At 36.4% G+C, this 15,000-nt stretch overlaps 1 protein-coding gene across 1 annotated transcript in view; it reads left to right on the top strand.

The window, feature by feature from the left end:
- The first annotated feature begins 2,106 nt into the window (after positions 1-2,106).
- The window catches only part of ccdc80 (coiled-coil domain containing 80), a 32,865-nt gene continuing 19,971 nt past the window's right edge, over positions 2,107-15,000 (top strand). The window contains exons 1-3 of the mRNA XM_061970809.2: positions 2,107-3,196; positions 11,688-11,885; positions 11,970-12,385. Of these exons, the coding sequence (XP_061826793.2) occupies positions 2,602-3,196; positions 11,688-11,885; positions 11,970-12,385 (1,209 nt within the window). The 5' untranslated portion in view covers positions 2,107-2,601. The remainder of the gene's footprint in view (positions 3,197-11,687; positions 11,886-11,969; positions 12,386-15,000) is intronic.

The following is a 15,000-nucleotide window of genomic DNA, read 5'->3' as shown; positions in this document are numbered from 1 at the left end:
AAAAATAACAAGCATACCTTACAGAAATTTCTGTTATATTTCACAGAGACAAAATCTTAGAAAAACAAAAATATAATTTCAGGGAAAAAAGCTTGTACATTTTACAGTAAAAAAAGAAAGAGTCATCCATACCATTAAGAAAAAAACATATTAGGACAAAAAAAGTGTTTGTATATTTTCTGGAAGAAAAAACGAAAAAAGTCATACCCTTTAAGTATATTTATCTAATTTCTTAATGTTTTGTTTTGTTTTTTTACTTTTTTAGGTTAAAAAATCCACATGTATAACTTTAAAAAATGTTTTCAAACATTTGAAAAAAAACAATATTTAAAAAAACAAAAACATTTTTAAATTCCCCCAATTTGTTTTATTTTTTAAATGAGGTAAATGTTTAAAAAAAACAAAAAAAAATTGTATATTGGGAAAAAAAATGTTTGGGAGGGATTTGTATATTTTCTGTAAGAAAAAAAAGAAAAAAGTCGTACCCTTTAAAAATATTTATACAATTTCTTAGTAAAAATAAAAAACTTAAACTTAAAAAAAGAAAATCCCAATTTGTATGAACTTTAAAATGTTTTTAAACATTTAACTTGTTTTTTTTTAACAGATTAAACAAAAATCCCATAAATACTGTAATATTTCACAGAAAAAAAGTTGTGTATATTGGAGATAAAAATGGTATTTTTTTAAACGAGGTTAAAAGTTTAAGAAAAAAATATTCACATTTTCCAGAAATTTCTGTTATATTTCCCATTTTAAAAAATCCCCTCAAAAAAATAAAAACCATTTCAGGAAAACAAGCTTGTACATATTCTAGGAAAAAAGAAAAAACGTGTCATTCATACCATTAAAAAAAAAATTAGCACAAATAAGTGTGTTTATTTTCAAGACGAAAGCAATATTTCTTTTTTAAACGAGGTTAAAAAATTTTTGAGAAAGCATACTTTTCTAGAAATGTCTGTTATATTTCAAAGAAAAAGTGTGATATTTTCTGGAAAAAAATGTGTATTGGAGAAATGTATTTTTGGGGGGTGCTTATCAAAAATAAGAAGAAAGAACAAGAATACATTAGCGAAAAAAATATCAATTGAGACAAAAACTATTTTGTTCTGAGAAAATAGTTTTTTTGCCAGGGAAAAAAATTACATAGTTTTATGCTTTTTATTTAAAAACATGAATATTTTCTAGAAAAAAAAGATAATGCAATATTGAAAAGGCATACATTTTTTTGAGGGGGAAAAAATATTTTTATCTTGCAAAAACCTTATATTACACCATAAAAGCTGTATTTTTTTTACATTAAAAAAATACTGTTTTTGATGTTTTATTTATTTTCATCTAGGAAAATATTGTATTATATATTTAAAATTAAGAATGTAAATGTTTCCAGCAAAACACAACACTACAAGAAAAAGCATATTCTCCAGACAAAACATTTTAATAGGAAAAAATTAAGTGAAATTTAATTTACTCACTTTATTTTCTAGTTATATTCCAAAAAAATCCTAAGAAAAAATATAGTACAACTTTTAAGTTTGTTTTCGGTTTAAAAAAATAATAATTCTAAAAAAATAAAATAAAAATGATACTTTATCTTTGTAAAATGTGGGTTTTTTTGAGAGGTCGACACAAAAATCCCCCCAAAAATATATAGTACAACTTTTAAGTTTGTTTTCGGTTTAAAAAAAATAATTATAAAAAAATAAAATAAAAATGATACTTTATTCTTGTAAAATGTGGGGTTTTTTGAGAGGTCGACACAAAAATCCTAAAAAAAATATATATAGTACAACTTTTAAGTTTGTTTTCGGTTTAAAAAATAATAATTATAAAAAATTAAATAAAAATGATACTTTATTCTTGTAAAATTTGGGTTTTTTTGAGAGGTCGACACAAATAAAACTTTTGATAAGTTAAAAAAAAACAATGTTATTCTGTAGTATATATAGTTGTTCTTTTTGGTGTGGCCCTTATATTTGTTAGAAAATATCCAAAGTACTTTAGAAAAAAAGGGGCGTTCTTCATCCGCTGGCTTAAAAGGAGGAACTTGACACTGAGTGATCATTGTGGCCAACAGGAGGGGATACTTTCATTTTTCATCTCACATTTTTTTTTTTTTTTTTTTTACTTACTGCTTCTACGAAGAGGCGTGGTGTTGAGTTCAAAGGCGTCAGGAAAGTGGAGCTCCGGAGGTGGATGAGGACTTTTGTTGTCAAGCAGGACTCCGACGGGAAGGTTGCAAACGCGGCGAGGAGCACAGAATCCACTGGAGGATATTCACACAAAGTTGGAATTAAAACAAAAGAAGTGGAGTTTCGATTCCCCCGCGAGATGCGACGTGGACGTGTTTTTTTTTTTTTTTTAAGTTTGAATTAGTGTCAACAATGAAGAATATCACTAAACGCCTCGGGATTTTATTAACTTGAGATGCGTTTTTGCGTGTAGTCACCACTTTTTACGCACGATTAACTTTTTTAAATCACTTTTTTTCTCCTTTTCATGCTGTGAGTCACACTTACTATCAGATGTGCATCTTCGTCTGGAGTTAATTTATTTATTGTTTTATTTATTTTTGCCTTCAAATGCTGTAATTGGTGCATAATGTGTCAAGTTTCCGCGCTCACCTTGGCGCTAATGTTCCTCCTGACGTGGACAGGCGAGGCCGACACTCACACCCGTCGCATTCGGGCGCAGCTGCACCGGCGACCGAGACCCGCCAGGGGGCGCCCGCTCGAGCGTGCGCGCCCCGGGTTTGCGTCCGCCATCTCCGTGCACAGCTCCATAGAGGGCCGTGACGTGCAGGCGGACGAGGGCACACGCAGGGCGGGGAGGAGAGGAGCCGGGGCGGGGATGCTGCAGGACCAGGGCGCCCACCTGGCGAGGTCCCGGGTGGCGAGGATGCCCGCCGGCGCCCGTTCGCCCAACCTGCTGGCCAGTTTCGCCGGGAAGAACCGAGTCCTGGTGATCACGGCGCCGCACGACTCGGAAGGCTACTACCGCTTGATGATGTCGCTCCTGAAACCCGACGTCTACTGCGAGTTGGCGGAGAGACACGTCCAGCAGATCGTGATGTTCCACCAGGAGGGCGAGATGGGCGGGAAGGTGCGAAGGATCACCAACGAGGGCAAAGTGATGGAAGAGCCGCTGGACACCGCAATCATCCCCAGACTCATGAGCTTCCTCAAGCTGGAGAAAGGTAACGTCCAAGGTTCAATCAAGACTACGCGTTTTGCGTTTACTAAAATGCGTACATTAGTTCTTTTTTTCGGAAGGTGATCATTTTCTCTTTACCAAAGACCAGCTCGTTCTCAGTTTTTACGGAAATACGTAATAAGGTTCAGAGTTGCCGCCAAAGTTTACGAGAAAAAAAATGTCTCTTATACTTCCGAAAAAACACTTGTACGTTATGTTCTCTCAAGACATTTTCTCAGGCCTTGACAAAAACGCGTTTGTTAGTTTTACTAAAATCGTATTTGTTTTTAAGAAAATGCGTCATTTTTATCTAAGTCTCAGTCGCCATCAATGTTTACGAGAAAACGTACCTAAGGTCCCTAAATTATATATTTGTTTTTTATGTTTCCGAAAACACATATGTACGTTATGTTATCTTAATACATTTTCTCAGGCCTTTACAAAAACGTGTTTGTTAGTTTGACTAAAATCGTATTTGTTTTTAGTTTTTTAGAAAATGCGTTATTAGGTTCCTCTAAGACCCAGTTGCCATCAAGGTTTACGAGAAAACGTACCTTAATGGTAAATTAAGTTCTTTATGGTTCCGAAAACACATGAGTTAGTATCTTATCGAGACATTTTCTCAGGCCTTTACAAAAACGCGTTTGTTAGTTCTACTAAAATCGTATTTGTTTTCAGTTTTTTAGAAAATGCGTTATTAGGTTCCTCTAAGACTCAGTCGCCATCAAGGTTTACGAGAAAACGTACCTTAATGATAAATTAAGTTCTTCATGGTTACGAAAACACATAAGTTAGTCAAGACATTTTCTCAGGCCTTTACAAAAACGCGTTCGATAGTTCTACTAAAATCGTATTTGTTTCTAGATTTTTAGAAAATGCGTTATTAGGTTCCTCTAAGACTCAGTCGCCATCAAGGTTTACGAGAAAACGTACCTTAATGATAAATTAAGTTCTTTATTGTTCCGAAAACACATACGTTAGTATCTTATCAAGACATTTTCTCAGGCCTTTCAAAAAACGCGTTCGATAGTTTTACTAAAATCGTATTTGTTTTTAAGAAAATGCATAATTTTTTATCTAAGACTCAGTCACCATCAAGGTTTACGAGAAAACGTACCTTAGTTCCTTAATGGTAAATTAAGTTCTTTATGGTTCCGAAAACACGTGAGTTAGTACCTCTCAATATATTTTCTCAGGCATTTCAAAAACGCGTTTAATATTTTCACTAAAATCGTATTTGTTTTTAAGAAAATGCGTCATTTTTATCTAAGACTCAGTCGCCATCAATGTTTACGAGAAAACGTACCTGAGGTCCCTTAATGATTTATTACCTTTTTATGTTTCCGAAAACACATATGTACGTTATCTACAGACATTTTCTCAGGCCTTCACAAAAACATGTTTGTTTGTTTTACTAAAATCTTCTTTGTTTTTAGTTTTTTTTAGAAAATGCGTTATTAGGTTCCTCTAAGACTCAGTAGCCATCAATGTTTACGAGAAAACGTACCTTAATGATAAATTAAATTATTTATGGTTCCAAAAACACATAAGCTAGTATCTCTCCATACATTTTTTCAGGCCTTTACAAAAACGCGTTTGTTAGTTTAACTAAAATCGTATTTGTTTTTAGTTTTTCAAGAAAATGCGTTATTAGGTTCCTCTAAGACTCAGTCGCCATCAAGGTTTACGAGAAAACGTACCTTAATGATAAATTAAGTTCTTCATGGTTACGAAAACACATAAGTTAGTATCTTATCAAGACATTTTCTCAGGCCTTTCAAAAAACGCGTTTGTTAGTTTTACTAAAATCGTATTTGTTTTCAGTTTTTTAGAAAATGCGTTATTAGGTTCCTCTAAGTCTCAGTCGCCATCAAGGTTTACGAGAAAACGTACCTTAATGAGGAATTAAGTTCTTCATGGTTACGAAAACACATAAGTTAGTCAAGACCTTTTCTCAGGCCTTTACAAAAACGCGTTCGATAAGTTTTACTAAAATCGTATTTGTTTTTAGATTTTTAGAAAATGCGTTATTAGGTTCCTCTAAGACTCAGTCGCCATCAAGGTTTACGAGAAAACGTACCTTAATGGTAAATTAAGTTCTCTATGGTTCCGAAAACACATGAGTTAGTATCTTATCGAGACATTTTCTCAGGCCTTTACAAAAACGCGTTTGTTAGTTCTACTAAAATCGTATTTGTTTTCAGTTTTTTAGAAAATGCGTTATTAGGTTCCTCTAAGACTCAGTCGCCATCAAGGTTTACGAGAAAACGTACCTTAATGATAAATTAAGTTCTTCATGGTTACGAAAACACATAAGTTAGTCAAGACATTTTCTGAGGCCTTTACAAAAACGCGTTCGATAGTTTTACTAAAATCGTATTTGTTTCTAGATTTTTAGAAAATGCGTTATTAGGTTCCTCTAAGACTCAGTCGCCTTCAAGGTTTACGAGAAAACGTACCTTAATGGTAAATTAAGTTCTTTATGGTTCCGAAAACACATAAGTTAGTATCTTATCAAGACATTTTCTCAGGCCTTTACAAAAACGCGTTTGTTAGTTCTACTAAAATCGTATTTGTTTTCAGTTTTTTAGAAAATGCGTTATTAGGTTCCTCTAAGACTCAGTCGCCATCAAGGTTTACGAGAAAACGTACCTTAATGATAAATTAAGTTCTTCATGGTTACGAAAACACATAAGTTAGTCAAGACATTTTCTCAGGCCTTGACAAAAACGTGTTTGTTAGTTTTACTAAAATCGTATTTGTCTTTATTTTTTTAGAAATTGCGTTATTAGGTTCCTCTAAGACTCAGTCACCATCAAGGTGTACGAGAAAATGTACCTTAATGATAAATTAAGTTCTTTATGGTTCCGAAAACACATAAGTTAGTATCTTATCAAGACATTTTCTCAGGCCTTTCAAAAAACGCGTTCGATAGTTTTACTAAAATCGTATTTGTTTTTAAGAAAATGCGTGATTTTTATCTAAGACTCAGTCGCCATCAATGATTACGAGAAAACGTACCTGAGGTCCCTAAATGATGTATTAGTTTTTTATGTTTCCGAAAACACATATGTATGTTCTCTCCAGACATTTTCTCAGGCCTTGACAAAAACACGTTTGTTAGTTTTACTAAAATCGTATTTGTTTTTAGTTTTTTAGAAAATTAGCTATTAGGTTCCTCTAAGACTCAGTTGCCATCAAGGTTTACGAGAAAATGTACCTTAATGATAAATTAAGTTCTTTATGGTTCCGAAAACACATAAGTTAGTATCTTATCAAGACATTTTCTCAGGCCTTTCAAAAAACGCGATTGATAGTTTTACTAAAATCCTAATTGTTTTTTGTTTTTAAGAAAATGCGTCATTTTCATCTAAGAATCAGTCGCCATCAATGTTTACGAGAAAACGTACCTGAGGTCCCTTAATGATTTATTAGTTTTTTGTGTTTCCGAAAACACATATGTACGTTATGTTATCTCCAGACATTTTCTCAGGCCTTGACAAAAACGCGTTTGTTAGTTTTACTAAAATCGTATTTGTCTTTAGTTTTTTAGAAAATGCGTTATTAGGTTCCTCTAAGACTCAGTTGCCATCAATGTTTACGAGAAAACGTACCTTAATGATAAATTAAATTATTTATGGTTCCAAAAACACATAAGTTAGTATCTCTCTATACATTTTTTCAGGCCGTTACAAAAACGCGTTTGTTAGTTTAACTAAAATCGTATTTGTTTTTAGTTTTTTAAGAAAATGCGTTATTAGGTTCCTCCAAGACTCAGTTGCCATCAAAGTTTACGAGAAAACGTACCTATAGGTCCCTTAATGATGTATTAGTTTTTTATGTTTCCGAAAACACATTTGTTATGTTCTCTAAAGACATTTTCTCAGGCCTTGACAAAAACGCGTTTGTTAGTTTTACTAAAATTATATTTGTTTTTTAAAAAATGTGTCATTTTTATCTAAGACAATGTTTACGAGAAAACGTACCTAAGGTCCCTAAATGATGTATTACTTTTTTATGTTTCCGAAAACACATATGTATGTTATCTCCAGACATTTTCTCAGGCCTTTACAAAAACGTGTTTGTTAATTTTACTAAAATCGTATTTGTTTTCAGTTTTTTAGAAAATGCGTTATTCGGTTCCTCTAAGACTCAGTCGCGATCAAGGTTTACGAGAAAATGTACCTTAATGATAAATTAAGTTCTTTATGGTTCCGAAAACACATAAATTAGTATCTTATCAAGACATTTTCTCAGGCCTTTCAAAAAACACGTTCGATAGTTTTACTAAAATCGTATTTGTTTTTAAGAAAATGCGTAATTTTTATCTAAGACTCAGTGGCCATCAATGATTACGAGAAAACGTACCTGAGGTCCCTAAATGATGTATTAGTTTTTTATGTTTCCGAAAACACATATGTATGTTATCTCCAGACATTTTCTCAGGCCTTGACAAAAACGCGTTTGTTAGTTTTACTAAAATCGTATTTGTCTTTATTTTTTTAGAAATTGCGTTATTAGGTTCCTCTAAGACTCAGTCGCCATCAAGGTTTACGAGAAAACGTACCTTAATGATAAATTGAGTTCTTTATGTTTCCAAAAACACATAAGTTAGTATCTTATCAAGACATTTTCTCAGGCCTTTCAAAAAACGCGATTGATAGTTTTACTAAAATCCTAATTGTTTTTTGTTTTTAAGAAAATGCGTCATTTTCATCTAAGAATCAGTCGCCATCAATGTTTACGAGAAAACGTACCTGAGGTCCCTTAATGATTTATTAGTTTTTTGTGTTTCCGAAAACACATATGTACGTTATGTTATCTCCAGACATTTTCTCAGGCCTTGACAAAAACGCGTTTGTTAGTTTTACTAAAATCGTATTTGTCTTTAGTTTTTTAGAAATTGCGTGATTAGGTTCCTCTAAGACTCAGTCGCCATCAAGGTTTACGAGAAAACGTACCTTAATGATAAATTGAGTTCTTTATGGTTCCGAAAACACGAGTTAGTATCTTATCAAGACATTTTCTCAGGCCTTTACAAAAATGCGTTCGATAGTTTTACTGAAATCGTATTTGTTTTTAAGAAAATGCGTGATTTTTATCTAAGACTCAGTTGCCAACAATGTTTACGAGAAAACGTACCTTAATGATAAATTGAGTTCTTTATTGTTCCGAAAACACATACGTTAGTATCTTATCAAGACATTTTCTCAGGCCTTTCAAAAAACGCGTTTGATAGTTTTACTAAAATCCTAATTATTTTTTGTTTTTAAGAAAATGCGTAATTTTCATCTAAGAATCAGTAGCCATCAATGTTTACGAGAAAACGTACCTGAGGTCCCTTAATGATGTATTAGTTTTTTATGTTTCCAAAAACACATATGTATGTTATGTTCTTTCTATACATTTTCTCAGGCCTTGACAAAAACGCGTTTGTTAGTTTTACTAAAATCGTATTTGTTTTTAGTTTTTTAGAAAATGCGTTATTAGGTTCCTCTAAGACTCAGTAGCCATCAAGGTTTACGAGAAAACGTACCTTAGGTCCCTAAATGATGTATTAGTTTTTTATGTTTCCGAAAACACATATGTATGTTATCTCAAGACATTTTCTCAGGTCTTTAAAAATCGCGTTTGTTAGTTTTACTAAAATCGTATTTGTTTTTAGTTTTTTAGAAAATGTGTTATTAGGTTCTTCTAAGACTCAGTCGTCATCAAGGTTTACGAGAAAACGTACCTTAATGGTAAATTAAGTTCTTCATGGTTCCGAAAACACATGAGTTAGTATCTTATCAAGACATTTTCTTAGGCTTTGACAAAAACGTGTTTGTTAGTTTTACTAAAATCGTATTTGTTTTCAGTTTTTTAGAAAATGCGTTATTAGGTTCCTCTAAGACTCAGTTGCCATCAAGGTTTACGAGAACCTTAGGTCCCTTAATGATGTATTAGTTTTTTATGTTTCTGAAAACACGTATGTTATGTTCTCTCAAGACATTTTCTCAGGCCTTGACAAAAACTCGTTTGTTAGTTTTGTTAGAAAATGCGTAATTTTTATTTAAGACTCAGTTGCCATCAATGTTTACGAAAAAAAACGTACCTTAGGTTCCTTAATGGTAAATTAAAGGCCTACTGAAACCCACTACTACCGACCACGCAGTCTAATAGTTTATACATCAATGATGAAATCTTAACATTGCAACACATGCCAATACTTTAGCTTACTAAAGTGCAATTTTAAATTTTGCGCGAAATATCCTGCTGAAAACGTCTCGGTATGATGACGTCAGCGCGTGACGTCACGGATTGTAGAGGACATTTTGGGACATCATGGTGGCCAGTTATTAAGTCGTCTGTTTTCATCGCAAAATTCCACAGTATTCTGGACATCTGTGTTGGTGAATCTTTTGCAATTTATTCACAAAATGTACGTTAGGTTAATTCAAGACTACATTTTCCATCGGTGTCAGGGTGAATGCAAGCAGTCCTTATTGACAAGTGTGTATTTGATCAAGTGTTCAAAAACAAGAGAAAAAATATACAAAAATGAGGGGTATTTTATTTGAACTACCGTAAGCAAAATTATCTGCCAATAGAACAGGCTTGTCAAGACTTTCCAAAACGAGTAAAATTAGCTAACCTCAATGAACCCAAAAATACCTTAAAATAAGTATATTCTCACTAATAACAACTGTACTACTATATGAGTACGTATTTCTATTGTTGCATTGACAATAAAACAGCAAAGTCCATTTGGCTGTCATCTGTTTTAATTATGAGACACAATTGTGTCAAAGTCATGATTTTTTTTCATGCTTGAAATAAGTAATTGTTACTTTAAAAAAGTAGTTTTATACTTATGAGTGTTGATGACACAGCTCTGCAACAGTTGATATTCTAGTTTCAAGCATGTTTTACTCAATATAGGTCATCAAATCTCAGCAACAAGCTGTAATATCTTACTGAGATCATTTAGGACCAAAACACTTAAAACAAGTAAAACACTCTAACATAAAATCTTATGTATGGCCGCGCAAGTTTCGGGTTGCCCAAAATGTCCTATATTGAGTAAAACATGCTTGAAACTATTTTTGTCCAAATGTCCAAAACACACCCAGCAATGGTGCACAGGAAGGCGGGGAAGAAGAGGGGAAAAGGCGGCCAAAATGGTCAAAAGTCCCAATTGTGTCCAAAATACCTCCCCGGGTTCCAGTCCCACGAGTCCCGCCGCCGGCCGCACAAGTCCCGGGATGCAAAAAATGTCCAAAACGCACCCAGCAAAGTCCCACGGGAAGTGGCGGAGAAAAGTGAGAAAAGTCGGCAAAAGTCCCCAAAAATGTTCACAATACCTACCCAGGTTCCAGTCCCACAAGTCCCGCCGCCGGCCGCGCAAGTCCCGGGATGCCCAAAATGTCCATAAGACACCCAACCGAGTCCCACGGGGAGGGGGGATAGAAGTTGGAAAAGTCTGCAAAAGTCCCAAAAATGTTAAAAATACCTACCCAGGTTCGAGTCCCACAAGTCCCGCCACCGGCCGGGATGCCCAAAATGTCCAAAACGCGCTCAGCAAAGTCCCACGGGAAAGCAGAGACAAAAGTGAGAAAAGTCGGTAAAATGTTAAAAAATCTCACCCGGGTTCGATCCATGTGGGACTGGAACCTGGGTAGGTAATTAGAACATTTTTGGGACTTTTGCCGACTTTTCCAACTTTTATTCCCCCCCGTGGGACTCGACTGGGTGTGTTATGGACATTTTGGGCATCCCGGGACTTGCGCGGCCGGCGGCGGGACTTGTGGGACTGGAACCTGGGTAGGTATTGTGAACATTTTTGGGGGACTTTTGCCGACTTTTCTCACTTTTCTCTGCCACTTCCCGTGGGACTTTGCTGGGTGCGTTTTGGACATGTTTTGTATCCCGGGACTTGTGCGGCTGGTGGCGGGACACGTGGAACTGGAACCCGGGGAGGTATTTTGGACACAATTGGGACTTTTGACCATTTTGGCCGCCTTTTCCCCTCTTCTTACCCGCCTTCCTGTGCACCATTGCTGGGTGCGTTTTGGACATGTTTTGCATCCCGGGACTTGTGCGGCTGGCGGCGGCACTCGTGGGACTGGAACCCGGGGAGGTATTTTGGACAAAATTGGGGCTTTTGACCATTTTGGCCGCCTTTTCCCCTCTTCTTCCCCGCCTTCCTGTGCACCTTTGCTGGGTGTGTTTTGGACATTTGGACAAAAATAGTTTCAAGCATGTTTTACTCAATATAGGTCATCAAATCTCAGCAACAAGCTGTAATATCTTACTGAGATCATTTAGGACCAAAACCCTTAAAACAAGTAAAACACTCTAAAATAAAATCTGCTTAGTGAGAAGAATTATCTTATCAGACAGAAAATAAGCAAATATCACCCTTATTTGAGATATTTAATCTTACTTAGATTTCAGTTTTTGCAGTGTGGGATGGACTCAAGTTTGACCACAGTGTTGTATCTTTAACCCTGCAGGTAAATTTGGCATGGTACTGCTGAAGAAGACCCTGCAAGTGCAGGAGCGGTACCCCTACCCCGTCAGGCTGGAGGCCATGTACGAGGTGATCGACCAGGTGCCCATGAGGAGGCTGGAGAAGCTTCGCCAGAAAGGCTTTGTCCAGAAGTGTAAAGGAGCGGGCGTGGAAGGTCAAGTGGAAGAGGGCACCCTACCTGGTAAATATCAACCGTATAACACTTTTCAAATCATGAACTAAAACCTGATTTTTAGGTGATTCAATAATGTGTGTGTCTGGGCAGTGGATACACCGGTTGAAAGAAAACCAGCAAAGAAATTCCTCAGAAAGCCCACAACAACAACAACCGTATCTGTGGCAACAGTAACTCCACCAACAACAACCACAACTCGACCAACAACTACTACCACAACGACCAAGACCACGACGACCACGAGAAGAACCACCACCAAACGAACCGCCACCACCACAACCACCCTGACACCGACCAGACCCCACACCCCGGTTATGGTGGAACCCCCACCACCGAGAACCACTGCCGATTCCTATTACTACAACCCAAGGGAGAGGGAGCGCTACCCAGCCAAAACCACACCGTCCGGAGATAACCACACAGACAAGGACCACAAGGTTCCGCACAGTCACAAGCTGGTCTCCGTCACGCGAAAACCCTCCAAGAGAAAGAACGGAAGAGAGAAGGTAAGCAGAACTTTGCCATACTTTCACGGTTAATTGTTGTACGTTGGGATTGTGGTCCTCCAGGTTATTGTTTCCAAACTTAGGGTCGACTTCTAGAGATGCCCCGATCCTGATCATGGTCCAATATTGAACTAATCGGCTGATGAGCTGCCGAGCCCAGCCAATCTTTACCGCGGTTTCGTGCCAGTGTTTACATGCTTAAGGTTGCACTCACCTGAAGTACTACTTTTCCACAATTACCGTATTTTTCGGAGTATAAGTCGCACCGGAGTATAAGTCGCACCTGCCGAAAATGCATAATAAAGAAGGAAAAAAACATATATAAGTCGCACTGGAGCCCGGCCAAACTATGAAAAAAACTGCGACTTATAGTCCGAAAAATACGGTACATTTCCAGGAGTTGCATGAATTCCAGGAGGGTGCATGTCTTGCCAGAACACCGGCTCCAATTTGACTACAAGCCGCAACGAATGCGTCGTCTATCCACAATGTGAAGCCGCTTCTAAGATAGTAAATCCTCAGCACTGTGGCGGAAAAATAAACTAAATTTCTTCCATGTAACATTATCACTAGAAGAAAGGAAATGATAAGCATGTTACACACACACACTGAGCAGGACGCCACAGGAAGCTAACCGATCGATCCAGATGGCAATACTTTCGATACCTAGTATAGTATCAATGGTATTAAATTGATTAGATTCATATTTTTATTTTCTTGTTTTTAGCTTTTCAAAATAATTGTTGTTGTCATTTTTGTTATTGTTTACAAACTCTCTCTGGATACAGGACATTTGTCAGGGCAAAACCCAAATGATTGAAATAGAAACCAAGAGTAGTTTTTGTTTAGTCATTGTGCACTAGACACTTTATTTTGTTAAAAAAAAAAATGATTACAGCATTCAATACCACGCATACATCATCTGATTTACAACAATACTAGCAAATTCTAAATTTATAAAGATAAGCTTTATAAAAATGTGTTATTGTGCTAACTTTGGTTACTTGCTATTTACATTTTCAGTCCTATAATCTATCGTCAATGTTTTGGAGCAGAGGTAAAAAAATAAATAAAATTTAATCGGAATCGGAGGCCAAAAAAAAAAAAAATCGGATCGGGGTCGGAGGCCATAATAAAAAAAATCTGATTGGGATCGGAGGCTAAAAACAAAAAATCGGAATAGGACGGGATCAGAGGCTGAATAAAAAAAATCTGATTGGGATCGGAGGCCAAAAAAAAAAAAATCGGAATAGGATGGGATCAGAGGCTGAATAAAAAAAATCGGATTGGGATCGGAGGCCAACAAAAAAAAAATCGGAATAGGACGGGATCAGAGGCTGAATAAAAAAAATCGGATTGGGATCGGAGGCCAACGAAAAAAAAATCGGAATAGGACGGGATCAGAGGCTGAATAAAAAAAATCGGATTGGGATCAGAGGCCAACAAAAAAAAATCGGAATAGGACGGGATTAGAGGCTGAATAAAAAAAATCGGATTGGGATCGGAGGCCAACAAAAAAAATCGGAATAGGACGGGATCAGAGGCTGAATTAAAAAAATCTGATTGGGATCGGAGGCCAACAAAAAAAATCGGAATAGGACGGGATCAGAGGCTGAATAAAAAAAATCGGATTGGGATCAGAGGCCAAAAAATGGATCGGAATCTGAGACCATAATTTAAAAAAATATGACCATGATCGAAAGCCCAAGAAAAAAAAAAAGGCGGATCAAGATCGAAGGCCATAATAAAAAAAATCGGATTGGGATCGCAGGCCAAAAATGTTTTTATCATATCAAGATGGGATCAGAGGATGAATAACGAAATCGAATTGGGATAAGTGGCCAAAAGAAAAAAAACATTTGGATCGGGATCAGAGACCCGAATAAAAAAAATCAAATCGGGATCAAAGCCCCAAAAAACAAAAAAGGCGGATAGGGATCAGAGGCCAAAAAAAAGGCAGATCGGGATCGGAGACCAAAAATGTTTTTATCATATCAAGATGGGATCAGAGGATAAATAACGAAATCGAATTGGGATAAGTGGCCAAAAGAAAAAAAACATTTGGATCGGGATCAGAGACCCTAATAAAAAAAATCAGATCGGGATTAAAACCCCAAAAAACAAAAAACGCGGATAGGGATCAGAGGCCAAAAAAAAGGCAGATCGGGATCGGAGACCATAATAAAAGAATCTGATCTGAGATAGGCTCCAGCGCCCCCCGCGACCCCAAAGGGAATAAGCGGTAGAAAATGGAAGGATGGATGGATGATCGGGATTAGAGGCCAAAAAAAATAAATAAAAGACGGAACGGGATCAGAGGCCAAAAAAAAAAGGCGGATCGGGATTGGAGGCTGTAATAAAACAATCGGATTGGTATCGGAGGCCAAAAAAAATCGTATCGGGATCAGAGACCATAATAAAAAAAATCGTATCGGGGGCCAAAAAAAAAGCGTATCGGGAAGGGAGGCCACAATAAAAAAAAATTGGGTTGGGATCGGAGGCCCAAAAAAAAATCTAAAATAAATCGGATCGGGATTGAACAACACAATAAAAAAAATCAGATTGCGATCGGAGGCCTGTCATGATCCGTGGTCCGGATCATGTTTTGTGTTTTC

Source organism: Nerophis lumbriciformis, linkage group LG13 (genome assembly GCF_033978685.3).
Source record: "Nerophis lumbriciformis linkage group LG13, RoL_Nlum_v2.1, whole genome shotgun sequence".
NCBI lineage: Eukaryota > Metazoa > Chordata > Actinopteri > Syngnathiformes > Syngnathidae > Nerophis > Nerophis lumbriciformis.
The sequence above is the reverse complement of the archived record's forward strand: the minus strand, read 5'-3'. Positions and strand labels throughout refer to the sequence as shown.